Source organism: Fusarium keratoplasticum, chromosome 11, assembly GCF_025433545.1.
Source record: "Fusarium keratoplasticum isolate Fu6.1 chromosome 11, whole genome shotgun sequence".
In the NCBI taxonomy this organism is placed as follows: domain Eukaryota; kingdom Fungi; phylum Ascomycota; class Sordariomycetes; order Hypocreales; family Nectriaceae; genus Fusarium; species Fusarium keratoplasticum.
The window spans coordinates 1,357,963-1,373,910 of record NC_070539.1 but is presented as its reverse complement, the minus strand read 5'-3'; the positions used below and the strand labels follow the sequence as shown (position 1 = coordinate 1,373,910).

Sequence of the window (15,948 nt, the reverse complement as noted above, 5' to 3'; positions counted from 1 at the left end):
TTGATGCTTTACAATTTATACAAGTAAATGGATCTTCATGTCCATTTTGAGACCGTAAATAGTCTCCTCCCACAGTGTCTATGATGTATATGCTGATACAGTTTACGCCTACGCATTGGCGTTGGCAACGACAAAGTCAAGAATGGTGAGGTTGGGACCGCTCCAGTGCTTTCTAGCACGGGCGAACCACAGGCCAACAGCAATGACCAGGACGGCAACCATGACGGGGCCGCAGTAGTTCATGTTCTCGGCGGTGACGGGAATCGTTGAGGGGAAGGGGAGGAAGATGATGACATAGAGGGTGTAGATGAGGGCGAACGAGTTGACGTAGATACCGTACGCGCCGAGGTTCCACTCGCCCACCTTGATGGTGTTGCCGCTGAAGCGGACGTAGAGCATGCTGCTGATGGCGATGGCGTAGGAGATGTAGAGGGCCATGGAGGAGAGGGAGGTAATGGCACCGAAGGCAACGTAGGAGGAGCTGCCAATGTTGAGGAGGTTCAGAGCGCAGACGAGGAAGACGGTGAAGATGATGGATCGAGTGGGCACTCGGTGGTTAGGGCTGACGTAGGCAAAGTAGGCGGGCATACCACCGTCACGAGCCCAAGCCCAGGTCAGTCGAGACACGGAAGCAATGTTGGCCAGGTTGACACTGAAGGAGATGACAAACAGGCCAGTGATCATGGCAGTAGTGGCCTTCTCGGAGCCGGTGACGGACATGATGATGGCGAGGATAGGGCTGGCCTCGTTGAGCATGTCCTCGACGGAGCCCATAGCAGAGATGAGGACGTTGACCATGACGAAGCCAAGGACACCGTTCATGAAGATGGACCAGAACATGGCGCGGGGGACAGCCGACTTGGCCTTTCGGGTCTCCTCACTCATGTGGATGGCACTGTCGAAGCCTGGGGTTGTTAGATACGGCAATAATGAGTAGACGAAGGACGCTTACCAGTGAAACTCCAGACGCAGGTGAGCATTCCGAGGTTCCAGGCGACGTAGGTATTCTCCCAGCCAGACGAGATGTTTCGCGACAGCCAGAAGGACGAGGGGTTGCGAGGGCCCATGACGACAAGCACAACGACAAAGATGACAAACAGGCAGACATGGAGGACGCCGGCGACAAGCTCAATCCAGGGAATCAGCTTGAAGGCGTAGATGTTCAAGAAGCCGTGGACAAGGCACATGGCGATGACCAGGACAGAGGTGTGCCATCCACCGGCGACGTAGTTGGGGTGGTTGAGGGCAATCATGGACTCGAGCAGGATGATGGTGACATTGGCGATGGCGGCAAGCAGAGAGACGTAACCAAACCATGTGGCCCATCCTTGAATCCATGTCGCAAATCTCTTGACGGATGAGGGGGCAAGGTGATATGTCCAATGGTACTGCGCACCAGCAACTTTGCGGCACATTAGCATGTTAAATCCGTAAAGGGCAAAGGGTAGACGCACCAGGCTGGATCGAGGCCATCTCTCCCAGGGAAGCAGCCTGGGAGATGGCGCCGAAAAAGACGATGATGAAGCTAAAGATGAAGGTCTGGGGGCCGCCATTGAAGAGGGCAAAGTACATGTTTCTGCGAGGTCAGCATCGCCATCAACACCAAAGGAGGTGAGAGACATACGAGCACATGCCCTCCCATAGTGCCATGTAGGTCAGGGAAAAGGCAAACAGCTGCGAAAAGGAAAAGACCTTGCGCGTCCGAGTCTGGTTGTAGACCGAGTTGTTGTCGTTCTCGGTCGTGACGCCATGATCGACCGTGACGGGAGCCTTGTTGGCCTGCCCGAGCTCGAGGCTCTCGTTTCTAGAGGCGACAGACATGATTTAATTTGTGAGGCCAGTGCAGGAACCAACAGTTCGCATGGGGGTGAAGGGAAGGGGAGGGGGAAATCAATGTGAGGGAACGAGGGAAGATGTATGGAAGATCCGGGGCGCTTTATTAAAAAAGAAAGATGACGGGCAGCCAAGCAGCAAGTAAGCAGAACTGACAAGCCAAGGGGGCGGCGTGTGAGAGAACGTCCCAGGACCGGGAATTCTACGGCTCTAGGCCTTGCCTTGGGGTTGCCACAAGCGATGTGACTTCGTTTCGAGCCCACCACCAGCAGCTGAAATCGATGTTCAGGCCAGGTCTAGCTTGGCAAATCCCGGTGACTGACAGAGGAAATAACCACGCCTAGACCAGCCCCAGGGAAGGGGGAAAACAAAGGGCGAAAGAAGAAGGGGGAGGGGCGCTTCGCCCCGTCGCGGAATGCAACGACTTTGTTCTTGGGTCTTACCGGGCACAGACAACATCCTCCGATTGGCAAGGATCAGGGTGACTGTCCCCTCTCTGCTGCAGAAAGACTAGACATGGGTAGCCTCAGTGTTGGACCGCATCACTAGCTTCGAAAGGACCGGTCCGGGGGTTGGTTGAAAAAGTGGATGACAAAGTCAAGACAAGGCTTGCCGGCGTTGAAACGACAATGTCGGGTTGGTCGAGTGTCCTCGAGGTGCGTCGCTCGCCCCCTACCGATGGAGACGACCATGGGCCTCGAAAGATGCACCTCGTGGAACCCTCCAGGGATTTCATCCCACCTGAAATCAGGCACAGGTGGGCAGAAGCCACGCAGAAGCAATACAGCACCGCACACAACCTTTTTCGTCCAAGTGTGGGAAGAAATCATGCAACCGAACTAGGAGGCGTCGAGGCCTTCCTCTTCACCTTCACCTTTCTTCTCTCATGTTCAGCAAGGGGGGGTTTAGTTTAGTGAGTGGCAGGGCAAGCCTCAAACAAACAAGTGCAAACTTTGGCAACCTTACCGGCAGACGATGGATGCGCCCGAGGCGACTTTGACTGCCGCTGAGTGATGTGATGCGTGCCGCCCCCATTCTTTTTCTCTTTCGCCTCCAGCCTCTCACTTTGCTCGCACGCCTTGCTCATCTCTCGCCCGCTTTGCCTTGCCTGCTGATGCATGCGGTCCGACCTGGTCACGATTTCGCAAGCAGAGAAAAAAAGCTCGGTCCCTTCAATGTTAAAGGCCAACGGGCCCCCATCCCCCCATCCCATCCCGCCGCCTCGTAGATCGAGCTGAGCTGCTGCTAAAAAGGATCGTCGCTCTCTGACGGCTACACGATCCTACGCAAGACACGTCGTTCAAAGCAAAGCCTACCCCAGGGCCTTGCTTGCTTGCCAACGATGGCCCTCGACTCGGATCAGTCTCCGCCCTTCTACCCGCTCACAAAGGACAACCATGGGGCTCTCGTCGTCGTCACAGCCATCATCTTCTTCATCTATGCCCTCCTCGGCATCGTGGGCAAGCTCATTATCCGCCTCAACATCACGTCCATGAAGGATTTTGACCTGCTGCTCCTGGGATCTGCCGCCATCTACTTTTGCCAGACGGCCTGTGTCGTCGCCGCCTGCAACCACGGACTAGGAGAGCATCGCAAAAACGTGTCGGATGAGGATTTTGCAAGTTTCAGCAAGGTTGGTTTCTTGGTGGAGTTTTTTATTCCCCGCTGCTTCAGGTCGTTAACGTCAGTTGAAACAGTTGATCTACGCCGCCCGAATACTCGCATTGCTCGTCGATGCTACGACAAAGATATCGTTATGCCTTCTCATCAGGCAGATCAGCAACATCGGAGGCTTGAACCTCGCCAACCTGATATTAGCCGGTGTTGTAGTCGCATACACTGTGGCAGGTATATTTGCGACAGCCTTCCAATGCCCTCTTCCCGAACCATGGGAGTCGCAAAGCAACGACCAGTGTCCTAGCCAAGGACCCATCTTCATCTTCAACGGCATCATGAACATCTTGACCGATCTTGCGCTGTGCGCTCTTCCCGTGGCCATGATGTGGGACGTCCAGACTTCGCTTAGGCGTAAGCTTATCGTCATGGCTCTCTTCGGCAGCCGTCTCATGTTTGTCTCCCCACGCCGTCGTATTGTATCGGTCGATGCAATGCTAACGAACAATGCTACAGTGTCCCCATTGTTACGATCCCCGCCCTGTCGCAGGCGAGCTACCTCTTTGGCGACTCTGACGATGCGACATGGAAGGCTGTTTCTACCATGATCTGGACGCAAATATCTCTTGGTCTCTCGGTGCTTACTGTGTGCATCCCCAGTCTCAAAGGTGTCATCGACAGTTTGTTAGGCCACACAGCTGTCGCCGCCATCGGAGCCCCATACGAGCTCAAGGACAGTGGCAACGGTACGGGTCTTGAGATGACCGCTATGGGAGAGTCTGGTGGCTCGAGGGGCAACACCAACAAGTCCACTACCAGGCAGGGCAGCCACGCTTTGAGCAGCGCCTTGAGAATGGGGTCAAGAGCAAGGGGGAACGAACAACCGACATGGCGGAGAGACGTGACGGCGCAAATTGACACAAAAGCAGAGATTGGCAGCGAAAGCGTGCGCAAGCTGACAGAGGGTGTGTTGGTGCACACAGATTTCGAGATGCAGTACGACGAAAGAGGAACATCAGAGGCCTCACGGGCGGATTCAAGAGGGTCGTACGAAGCTAGATACAACATGTAGATATATAATTAACTCAATCACGAGCATTTACATTCATGCGCCTTCAACGGTCGTCCCGAGGATCTGGGAATGTGGCAGACGGCAATGGCTTCAACGTTTGCTAGAGCCAACACATCTTGAAGCCACCCACACACACGTCGTCAGCCATGGCGCTGACATGACAGCGGCACAGCACGATAGGGTTTTCGCTAAAGACAAAAAGTAACCCCACGCTCTGGATCAATAGCCCCCCGGTCTGCCTTGTCTGGCATTGCTTCTGGCTATTATCTAGCTCGACACCAGGCGGCCTCTATTGCTATCCGGCCCGTCAGCCTTGAGGCAAAGAGGCAAGGTGAAGCGGGCTTCAATCGCAGTTTTTTTCCCTTTCTCTTCCTCTTGTCCTCTCAAGCTCAGGCCATTCAGGGGCACTAGCAAGCCATGGCACGCCATCGTCTTGAATCGCGGCCGAACTAAGATGGGTGCTACCCACTTGGTGTGCAACGGAAGAGGGAGGGGGTCTCAGGCTGGACGGGCCGTACCCTGGGCGATCCCCTCGGAATCGAGCCACTTGGGAGCGGGAGGGAGGGTGTGAGTGGAGGATCGTCGCGGCACTCGCGGAGACATTGTCAAAGCCAAGTCGTCGGTCGTGATGGGTAGAGTGAGAAAGAGACCCCTGTATCCCTGAACCCCCTCCGCGTTATTTCTTTTGGCTGCTGTTTTTTCCTTTTTATTCCCCTCTTTGCTCACCATCCTTATCTGAGCAAATCCTGCGAGAATGGTACGAGTTCTAGAACCCCTCAACCCTGACGGGCCAGCCAGAATGCGTGTAGCAGTCTTCTTTGCGGAGTCGGGCTCTTCGCCTGCAGAACTGCACTTTCGGCGAACTGACAGATCCCTGGCCGATTCTCGGGACCGGACCCAGGCGAGAGCATCTCTTTGGTGATGGTTCGCGTGGCAGCTTCCCAGAATCAGTCGTTTGTTGATGTTATTCCTGTTGGTTCAGGGTTGGTTGGCTCAACTCTCCCGGAATCATTCCATGTTGGTCGTTGCTTTTGCCCTTCGTCTGCGTTTCCTTTCAGGGTCAAGCCTGTCCCAAGGTCATATCTGTAGGCACATCTCTCCTCTCGTCCATGCTCGTGACGCAGCAACCATCAGTATGCATCGTGCATCTTTCCACCATGGACGACGTCGACGACGACAGCACTCATTGTGAGGCAAGCCCCTTGCTGCCCTCAAACGACAACGACACCTCGAGATGGCCCATCCGCAGCCGGTGGACCGAGCTGTCGCTTATCTCGCGATATTCGCTGCCCCTCGTGGCAACATACCTGCTCCAATATTCCTTCAGCGTCATCACCACGTCCGCGGCGGGTCATCTGGGCCAGGATGATCTCGCCGCTGCAGCAATCGGCGTCACCACTATGAACATCTGTGGTCTGGCATTTTTTGAGGGCATGGCTACGGCTCTGGATACTCTCTGTGCCCAGGCATACGGCGCTGGGAACAAGATGGGTGTTGGGCTTCATGTCCAGCGGATGCTCCTCCTGATGGCCCTCGCCACCATCCCAGTGGGCGCCCTCTGGCTGAGTTCTCCGGCGCTCCTGTCACTCGTTCTGAAGCAGGAGAATCTGGCAGTAAAAGCGGGCTCGTTCCTGCGCGTCAGCTTGATCGGCCTGCCAGGCTACGCGTCCTTCGAGGCAGGCAAGCGGTTCTTGCAGTCCCAGGGGGACTTTGACACGGGAATGCTCATCCTCGTCGTTTGTGCCCCCGTCAACGCGCTCCTGGCCTGGCTCTTTGCGTTCCGTCTCGGCATGGGCCTAGAGGGTGCCGCTCTCGGCGCCGCCCTGGCCAACGATCTCCGTCCGGTGCTTCTGCTCCTGTGCATCGCCTTCAAGAGGTCCTCTCACCAGTGCTGGCCCGGGCTCTCGTGTCGCGCGTTTCGCGGCTGGGGCCCCATGGTTCGACTGTCGGCCGCTGGATCAGCAGTGACCCTTGCAGAGTGGGCAGCGTTCGAGGTTCTAACGTTTAGCACGTCCTACCTGAGCACCATGCACCTCGGTGCACAGACGATCTTGACTACCACGTCGGTTGTAATGTGGCATATTCCTTTTTCCTTTAGCGTCGGTGTCAGCACCAGAATCGGCCATCTCATTGGAGCAGGCTTAGTGTCTGCTGCTAGGAGAGTGGCCGTCTTATACTCGATGCTTTTTGTGGGAATTGGACTCTTGGATGCCATTGTTCTTTTCTCTTTGAGGAACTACATACCCTACGTCTACTCGGCAGATCCTGAAATCCGCGACCTGGTCTCGAGAACCATGCTCTCGGTCGCCTGCTTCCAGGTGTTTGACGCCGTCATCTGCGGATGCAACGGTGTACTCCGCGGCCTAGCAAGAACCTCATTCGCCGCCTGGGTAGTCTTCTTTGTCAACTATCTGGGCGCCGTGCCTCTTGCCATGTGGCTCGAGCTGGGTCCTGCAGGCATGGGTTTGGACGGCGTGTGGACAGGCCTGGGAACAGGGCTCGTCGTTATTGCTTGCATAGAAGTGACCTACATGATCAGCATTGATTGGCGGAGGTGTGTCGATAATGTCAAATGTAGAGAAGAATGATAGACGCCACCTGGCTAATATCAAGTCGATCAATACAACCCCCTTGAATCGCATGCACTGACAGTTGTTTCGACGTTCTTGGAGGGCACTCACGGGCCTCTGGAAACAAAACCACGTATATCCGGTCGGCCAACGCGCTTAAGCGCCTAACTGATTGAGGCTCTGACCGTTGAGAGTGCCTGGCTCGTTAATGGTCGTTACCCATGTCGTGTCATTTCGTTGGAAGGACAACAGCCACCCATACATCGTGCTCAAACGTCTTTTCAGCTTCCACAAATCAGATGACATATAACGTGCAAAACCCCTTTTCCATGCTTCAACCACGTGCAAGGATCTCACACGATTTTTCTCGCTTGCTACTCCGTAGTAATGAGTCAAATCTCAACTCAAGCCTTCAGCTGTCGTCTGCGCATCCTTCCGGCCTTGGCGCGCATTACTCCAGATCTTATCACGGCTTTTATTTCGTCTCATGCACTTACCCCTTGATATGGAACGCAAAGACCAAATGAGGCCAATGATGGCCTTGCTGTTGCCTTCTCGGCACGGTGGAGCGTCGTCTTGTTGGTAAATCTAGACGACATATCGGAACAGGGGATGAATCCTCCGAACCTTGAGGGCGGAATGCCACGTTTAAGCCAATGATACTGCTCATCTGAACCTGTCATGTCGTCGTACCTGGATGGTACTTTCAACGGCCGCGATCGCTCCGAGCCAAGACTACCTAAGCGACGCGACGCCAACTAGTTCCAGTTAGGAGCCATAGTTCCCGCGTTATTGAGCTAGCTAGTGCTCTTTTCGAGAAGCGAGCACACACGTAAGGATTTGTAATGATAAGCTGCATCACCCAAGAGCTCACGTTAGCGGGGAACAGCAGGGGAAAAGTCAGACGTCGTAATTCTGCCTAATATGGCCAAGACTCAGTCGTTGACGGGAGCATATGACATGCCAGCTTACCTGGGTACTCAGTTATTTGGCACACATGCTTAGCATAAAGGCTAGACAAATAATTGGAAGAGGTTGGATGAAAACCCGAGATTACCTTGCAGTGTTTTCACGTACTATAAGACTGCCATTAAGCATATTCGCGAAGCTATATACGGGTTTGTTAAGAAGAGCTAGCCTTGCTTTGCCCACAATGGCATGTCACACACGAGGTTGGTCTGCCAAATAACCATCCACATTTTAATAATCACCGAGACGCAGGTCCAAAAAGGAGCCGGACAAGTCATAGTTGAAATGCATGCGTGGTGGCCAAGATCCCGCTGGTTCGGGTCAACTTGTGTAGGGTTGGGGGAGATCAATGAGATACGTTAACCACAAATTCCAACCAAACGGCGCCGGCAACAACAACGATAAACCAAAGCCTTGCTGACTGTACATGCCACCTTGCAGAGAGTGGGTTAGTGCCGGGTAAAATGCCAAGGCCCATCACTCATATCAGCCTTGCTCGGGTCATCCCACAACAGTCGGTTAAATATCATGGTCTTCCCATTCTCAGTTAGCCAGCCATCCTTACCCTAGAACTAGGAAGTAGTCTGCGTCGGACTTTAGGGAGGTAGATCCGAGAGCTAACCCCAATTAGAACAAGGAGGACTCCATCCTTCCCAACTAGCCACACTACGCCAGTATGGGATACCGCAAGTCAAGGCGGCTGCGATGGCTTGAGGTGTTTAGAGGCACCTGAGGTAGACAGTACGCTCTTAACGTGGGCAAAGGTGCTTGATGGTAGATTAAAGATCACACCTGGGATAAATCCTCCAATGGACTCACGTAGAAACGGCGTCGAGTAAAACCTGGGCTTGCCATTGACTAGAGACTCTTAGATGGCCATAGCTCTTTAACAGACCATCTAAATGGGAATGTAAATATAGCACACGGGGAAAAGGCATAGAAGGTGGCCATGCGGTAGCTGTAGTGATTCTTTGTGAGTCTCAAATCGTTCAGCGTGTTGCAGGGTCGGGCTTGATTGATGTTGTCTGGCTTGAGCTGAAGGGCGAATTGTTTGAGGGCACATGTTATCTTGGTCGGGTGAGCATCCTCTCTTCTTCTGGGTCCCAAACAGCACTCGGATTAGGGCAACGACGAGCTTCATACTCATTATAGGTTTTTGCAGCTCTGATGGTCCTTTTGTCGTGTGCAATTCAGGCCCATATTTCTGATCAGGCTCTTGTTCGGAATGCAATACACTGCTAGGTTTACGCCCTTTGCTCAGAGCCTGAAAAACTCGGTGGAGTTGACGTACCAGGCATGATTTGTCTATAGCAGTTTGCAGGAATACGAAGAACTACATGAAAAGCAAAACTGTTTCATGTCTTGTACTACACATCATCGACGCCATTTTAACTGGGTTCTTTTGACAACAAATGGGGATTTCGGTTTGCTATTCGAACACACGGCTTGGCGCAATTGACTAGCATCGTATTTCTTTTGATGATTCTGTTCCGAGTCCCGATTCGCTTGGGTTCTTATTCTCCATTGAGTAAAACATCTCCGAAGGCAAGGTGTTGAATCCTAACTTGTGGGAGGGTGGAGACGCTATGACAACATGGAAGCCGTGCACGGCGTTTGACAGGCAGCCCACGACTTGAAGGATCGCCGGGTAGCATCACTAGTGGTTTAGATCCTGTGAACCGAAACTCTGTGAGATGCTGCCGAGGGAGGAAAAGTGAAGGCAGGGCATGTAGGTCTGGCATACCTAGAGGGGTACGTTACGAAGTAAAGAGTGGTTCCAAACACTGCAAGTTTTACGACGAGATCCAAATTATTAGCTTAGATCTCGCGAATACGCGGACCTTCTTCCAGATTGCGCATCTCCCGTCTCCAGAGACAAGTATCATCCCGGCTCCTACGGCAAGCGCTTAGCCGGGGAACCGGGTTCAAGCTAGCAGAGTGCTCCGCTTCCAATCTCACCTTGATACACTCATCTCGTAACGAAATTCCTGAAATTAAGTGGCTCAAGCTTCAGGCAAAGTTCACACCATCGATGGTGCGACTGCTGCAAACGGCCCTGTGTGCCGAGAAGGATCAGCCTAGAAGTTGAGCAGGCCTTGGCAGAGCCCAATTATGGGCCCTCGGAAGAGTTCTCGGGAGCTTTCTCAGGCTGGCACTGATCGTTAAAAGATTTCTCACTTTGTCCGTGCCTTTCCAGCGTGGATTCTACTTGCTGCCAGGATCGCTAGCTTATGGCAATACAGGCCATCACCCAGGTGTATCACCAAGAACGATGGAGTTCGATATTCCTACCCCCCATGCATCTGTTACGTCGGAATCACTATAAATTCTTGACGTGGGTATAGAAATCTGGGGTAAGTTGAGAAGGATTTGCGTGCCATTCCCCAACCAGGGTTGGCAACTTCTATCTTCGTCTACTGAACTCCCTTGAGGGCATTGCAAGCAAGTACAAAGGAGACTCTATAGATTGGCCAATTCACCGTTAATATAAACATGCCGAAAAATGGTATGAAATGGAAAGCCGGCCATTGTATTGCCCAAAAACAGCGGCCGACGAGGAAACCAGACCAGCTCACCTCGGTGCAGTGCAGCCTCCTGTTACCTGCTAAGGCACTTAACGGAACTGGGACAGGAATGGAACCCAAGGAAAGAGATCCGAAATAAAGGGAATAACAGGTACCAGTATAGGGTTCTCCTTAAACCACCCTCAATCAGGTTCGCCATCCTCGAAACCGGGTCGAGTTCAGGTCTGAAGAGACACCTCTCTCTCCGGGCTCGTCACTGGTCAGGCCGCCAGGCCGCTTATAACCCCGTCATGTTGTCTTGTGGGGTTAAAAATCGCCTTTATTGCAGTTTTAGCACCTTCTGGAGCTGTATGATGAGCATTCTATTCATGTTAGAGAGGCTTCTCCTGGGATTGAGCTCTTCCTGTTATAGTAACTCATCCCCAGAGAGCTTGAACAGTCAGGGTGATCGTAACTCACCAAGATCAACTATCCCGCGTTAGCGGCTTCTTAGCAGGAATATAAAACATACCGTGTGTCCTGATCCGGGTATCACAAGTGCACACGATTTCTAAATGCCAAAGTCATCGAGCGCTTCTTCCCTCTAATACCTCCACGTTAGTGCCCCACTCTAGCTACATCTTACCAGATTAGGTCAGTAGCCGAATGAGTTCCTATGCGCTATTCTGTCCGAGTATTTATACCTTTATCACTGTCCTTTACTGCATGGACGTACTCTAAACCTTTGACAACGAGTTATTATATTTCTTCAAGTGTAATAGGAGCCAACACTCCCCCCCAATCAGAGTCAAGGTTTATTTTTCCTCTCGTTAGTATGTCTATCGCTATTGCTGGGTCTGGCGACCTAGCTAAGTACATTGTCGAAGAATTCCCCAAAGCAGGGCTCAGTGTCGTTGTCCTGACTCGAACATACAAGCCCCATCTCACCAGGGAAGGGATCCAGCAATTTATCACCGATTACTCCGATGCCTCCCTCGATGAGGCCTTGGTGGGCTGCAAAGCTCTGATCTCTACCATCGTGGATACATCTCAGGCCTACGTGGACATACATCTCAAGCTTTTGACGGCCTGCCAGCGAAGCGTTCTTTGCAAACGCTTTATCCCGTCTGAGTTTGCGGGTAACGTGCGAGACTATCCCGACCAGCCCGCTTATTTCCGAAACATCAATGAGCATGTCCGGCAAGCACTGGGGCAACAGCGTGAAGTTGAGTGGACTATCGTCTGCCTCGGCTTTTTTGCGGATTATGTTGTGCCCGCACCAAACAGATACATACGAAACATGAGAGAAGGGGCGCTGATTGACTTCAGCAACGGGGAATTCCTCATCCCTGGCAGCTTGCAGGATTCTGTTGACATCACGTTGGCTAGAGACGTGGTAAAGGCGCTCGCGGCCCTATTGAACGGACCTGAATGGGAACCCTACACGTTCCTCTCAGGCCAAAGGGTCACCTGGCAGGAGATCGTCGACGTTATCAGAGAAAGGCACACCAAGTTTACTGTGCGAGTCCAAACTCTGAATGAGATAATTGACACATTCAGGCACGGGGGCTCAGACAAGGAAATTGTATTTGCTCAACTGCAATTGTACCCTGCATCTGGTGCTGCAAAGTGCCCAGAGCAAGAGGTTAGGGAACAGAGGCAGAAATACTTTACAGATGTCCATTTCCATACCTTGAAAGAAATTTGGGATCAGGTAGACCGTGACCCAACTGTTATTCTCTGATTAGCAGAATCGCGAGTCTCATACCTTTTTGTATTTATTAAATAGTCAATGAACCATGGAGAAAATCATCTGTTTGGCTTCGCGAAGTTAATAGCAGTCTGATATGGTCGGCCAGGTACTGAGATAGCCCTAACTTTGCATCATTTCCCAAACACAGAGACTGAAGTCTACTAGTATACGCTATCTGTTACCGCGGTTTGCTCCTTCAAGGGCATGCTGCTTCAACTGCAACAAAGAGCACGGCTCTCCAGGTGTAAGCGACTGCAGCTGTGATACAAGCAATTGACAGATGCTCACAGCTACTCAGCGATTTGCATGGCTGTCATACGGCCCATGCCGCGACCGAATGCGTGGCGAAACACGGGATGGATCAACGCATGCATGACCGCTCACTCCCCCACTCCGTGCGAGTGAGAAGGTGGTGATATCTCATGATGTCCATTGTGAGATGATCCCCAGACCCTGCCTATGGAAGACCGGGAAGCATTTCTTAGGCAGACGCTTTAGCTACCTCAGTATTTTTTGACATTATCGGACGTGATACTTCACGCTCAGTACTCTACGCCCCGTCACGACTGCCAACATAAACCAATCGGGTTACGGTTTATTACGTTTGGAACCCTGACCGTCACAATAACGCGGTGCACCGCCTACTTCCACGGATCAAAGGGAGGCCAAAGCAGTGAAAAGCGAGACGCCACCGGGATGGCGGGATTATGATCATTTTAGACTTTTTCCTATTTGAGACACGATACGAGGCCCGGAGCTGCGATATCTTGGTGCTGATCTGTCAAAGACGTTCCCTTCGCTTGAGCTCCCAATCCGGTAATTCTAGGCGTACTAATGGTGCGCGTGTAATACTCGGATTAAGGGAAAGTAGGTCGAGTAGAATTTCGTGGGAGGCCATTTTGTTCATGCATATTACGACATAACTATTCCCCAGATTTACCACTTTCCACTTGATGATCCAATCTCCTCCAGCCTTCACCCTTCGGTCAATCATCTTTAACACCAACATCCCATTGCGTGCAAACCGTATCAGATTATTTCTTACCCTTGAATCTTTTAGACATGGACCACAAACTATCTGGAGACGACGTGGATCGCCATTCAGCGGTGAAGCGGGAATCCATCTCCCCTGGGGTCAGGCGGGAGTCTATCTCTCCTGGTAAGGACCAGCATGTTACCGCAGACAGCATGAAGCTCATGTGTAAGTTGAGTCACCGTCCACGCCTAGTGCAATTGCTGAGACCCCCATGTTCTTGTAGCTATGGGCTACGAACCGCAAATGAAGAGAGAGTTGAATACTTTGCAGCTCGTTGGAGTCGCTTTCATGGTGACCGCATCTTGGCTTGGGGTCACCGGTGGATTTTCTACTGGCGTGCTGATCGGCGGTTCTGCCGCTATTGTCTATGGACTTATCCTCATTGGGGTTATGAACATCTTCATTGTTACTACCCTCGCGGAGCTCATGAGCGCCATGCCGAATGCTGGCGGCCAGTATTACTGGGTGACTCAACTGGCCCCCCCTTCAGTTACCCGACCGTCAGCTTTCTTTACCGGCCTTTGCAACTTATTTGGGGGCATAGTTGCTACGTCAGGCGGCTTCGTCTTGATGGGTCATCTGGTATTAGGTTGCGTTAAGCTCGTACACCCTTCGTTGTGAGTCTCTGGAGTCCGCACACCCCAAAACTGTTCAGCTAATATACACCAAAGTACCATCCACTCGTGGCAGGCATATCTAGTCGGCCTCGCCTTCAATACCTCGATATTCATCGTCAACCTCAACTATAAAAGCATATCTACAGGTCTCACAATTGGAATGGTTGTCAACATCCTAGCCTGTGCTGCTATCACGATTAGCATACCCGCCGTCAGTGCGACACATACCGATGCTTCCTATATCTTCGACAGTCTCGAAAACATCAGTGGCTGGAAATCTAAAGGGATGGCCTTTCTAGTCGGTTTGATCAATGCCAACTATAGTTATGGCATGATTGATACCGCAGTCCACATGGCTGAAGAAATCCCAGACCCTGAGAAAAACGTTCCGAAAGCTCTCTATATGACCGTTGGGCTTGGTTTTCTTACAGCATGGCCCCTGGCGGTTCTCCTCATGTGGTGTCTAACGGACTTCAATGGCATAGTTGGGACAGAGACCGGAGTTCCACTTCTCCAGCTATTTTATCTTGCCCTGCGCAAGAATAAGGCGGCTGCTATATTCATGCTATCTTTGATTATGGCCTCTTATTTCTTTGCTGTTATAGGTCTCCAGGCCTATATGTCTAGAATCTGCTGGGCATTTTCTAGAGACAATGGTCTTCCTTTTTCCAAGTTATGGTCTCGGGTTCACCCAAGATTAAATATCCCGCTCGAGGCTCATGTGCTCTGCACGGTCCTGGTTTCCCTGCTCTCGCTGCTTGGGATCGCATCCACCACAGCGTTCAACAGGTATGCATAACGTTAATGTTTGTCTGGTTTGTGGCTGCTAACATTCCAATAGCCTTGCAGCAGGAGTCGTCATCTTCCCTTCATTATCATACTCTCTCCCAGCCTTTTATTCGCTGTTTCCGAAAAACAAAGATGTCAAGGGTCCATTCAACCTAGGACGACTGGGAACTTTCTGTCGAGTCGCTACAGTTCTCTTTTCCATTTTTTCCACCGTTATCTACTCTTTTCCATACATGATGCCAGCGACCGCAGATAGTAAGTTATTTATGTTGTCCCGACCTTCTGAGCAGAAACTGACTGATCACAGACATGAACTATATCTCTCCTATCTTGGGGGTTTTTCTGTTATACGCAGTTGCAGATTGGTTCCTGCGTGCGCGGAAGTCTTTCATCGTTAGAGAACACTAGTATAGTGTTTAGAAGAGTAGTCTAATTTATTACATAGTAGAGATATGCTTTAAAAGCTAGATCTAGGGAAGAACCTGTTGCAAAGTAGGGCTATCCTTGTGGATCGCCTTAATCTGTGTGTATTGCTTGTTGTTACTCCTGAACAGGGTCCAATCCGATAGGATGAGTCAATCTCTTAATCAGTGGATCTAGAGCAGCCTCGAGCGACTGTAGATAACAAAGCGGAGGGTAGAGTGCCATCTTACATTGATGGATACAAGCTAACCTTAGATGGAAAGGTGGAACTGGATGCAGCAGCAAAGGCTGCTGTTCAGGAAGACATCAAGTATATACACATTGTCCCAATTGATACCTTTTAACACAGTCAAGGCGAAATCCATAATTGGTATCACGGGGCTGACGGAAACCGGGAATAACACCTTCATCACGCCCCCGACCGGCAGCGACGTCAAGATCGGCCATAACTTCGCCGCCTGAAGTCGCCCGCTTCAAGTTACGACCCCTCTAGCATCCCCACGCACTGTCTGTTACGCTGCCGAGGGCCATTCAGTCCTGGTCGACACTTCCGGCTTCGATGACACGTACCGCTCTGAAACCGAGGCCCTTACGGACGTGGTCTAATTTCCCACCCAGAGATACTCCAGCAATCTGAAACTGACGGGAGTTATCTACCTACAAAGAATCATCGATAACCGTATGACTGGCAGCTTCGAGGAACGTACACATATTTCGGGCATGCTGTGGCAAAAGGGCAGATATGTCCCATGTCGTCCTGGCAACTTC

General features: G+C 51.7%; 4 protein-coding genes across 4 annotated transcripts; 3 read left to right on the top strand and 1 right to left on the bottom strand.

Annotated features, from left to right (window-relative positions):
- Positions 1 to 108: 108 nt before the first annotated feature.
- On the bottom strand, positions 109 to 1,821 carry NCS57_01327500 (uncharacterized protein; the record flags this gene model as incomplete). Its single annotated transcript, XM_053062918.1, has 4 exons — positions 109 to 905; positions 953 to 1,402; positions 1,455 to 1,576; positions 1,625 to 1,821. The coding sequence occupies 4 exons, from the start codon at positions 1,819 to 1,821 to the stop codon at positions 109 to 111; spliced, it is 1,566 nt and encodes a 521-aa protein (XP_052907813.1).
- Positions 1,822 to 3,175: 1,354 nt separating this feature from the next.
- Positions 3,176 to 4,519, top strand: NCS57_01327400 (uncharacterized protein; the record flags this gene model as incomplete). Its single annotated transcript, XM_053062917.1, has 3 exons — positions 3,176 to 3,466; positions 3,531 to 3,901; positions 3,964 to 4,519. 3 exons carry the CDS (start codon positions 3,176 to 3,178, stop codon positions 4,517 to 4,519), a joined length of 1,218 nt encoding a protein of 405 aa, XP_052907812.1.
- A 1,157-nt stretch (positions 4,520 to 5,676) lies between these two features.
- On the top strand, positions 5,677 to 7,107 carry NCS57_01327300 (uncharacterized protein; the record flags this gene model as incomplete). Its single annotated transcript, XM_053062916.1, has 1 exon — positions 5,677 to 7,107. The coding sequence occupies one exon, from the start codon at positions 5,677 to 5,679 to the stop codon at positions 7,105 to 7,107; it is 1,431 nt and encodes a 476-aa protein (XP_052907811.1).
- Positions 7,108 to 13,377: 6,270 nt separating this feature from the next.
- Positions 13,378 to 15,165, top strand: NCS57_01327200 (uncharacterized protein; the record flags this gene model as incomplete). The annotated part of the gene is made up of 5 exons (XM_053062915.1): positions 13,378 to 13,516; positions 13,575 to 13,968; positions 14,023 to 14,757; positions 14,810 to 15,012; positions 15,065 to 15,165. 5 exons carry the CDS (start codon positions 13,378 to 13,380, stop codon positions 15,163 to 15,165), a joined length of 1,572 nt encoding a protein of 523 aa, XP_052907810.1.
- Between the last annotated feature and the right edge of the window lie 783 nt (positions 15,166 to 15,948).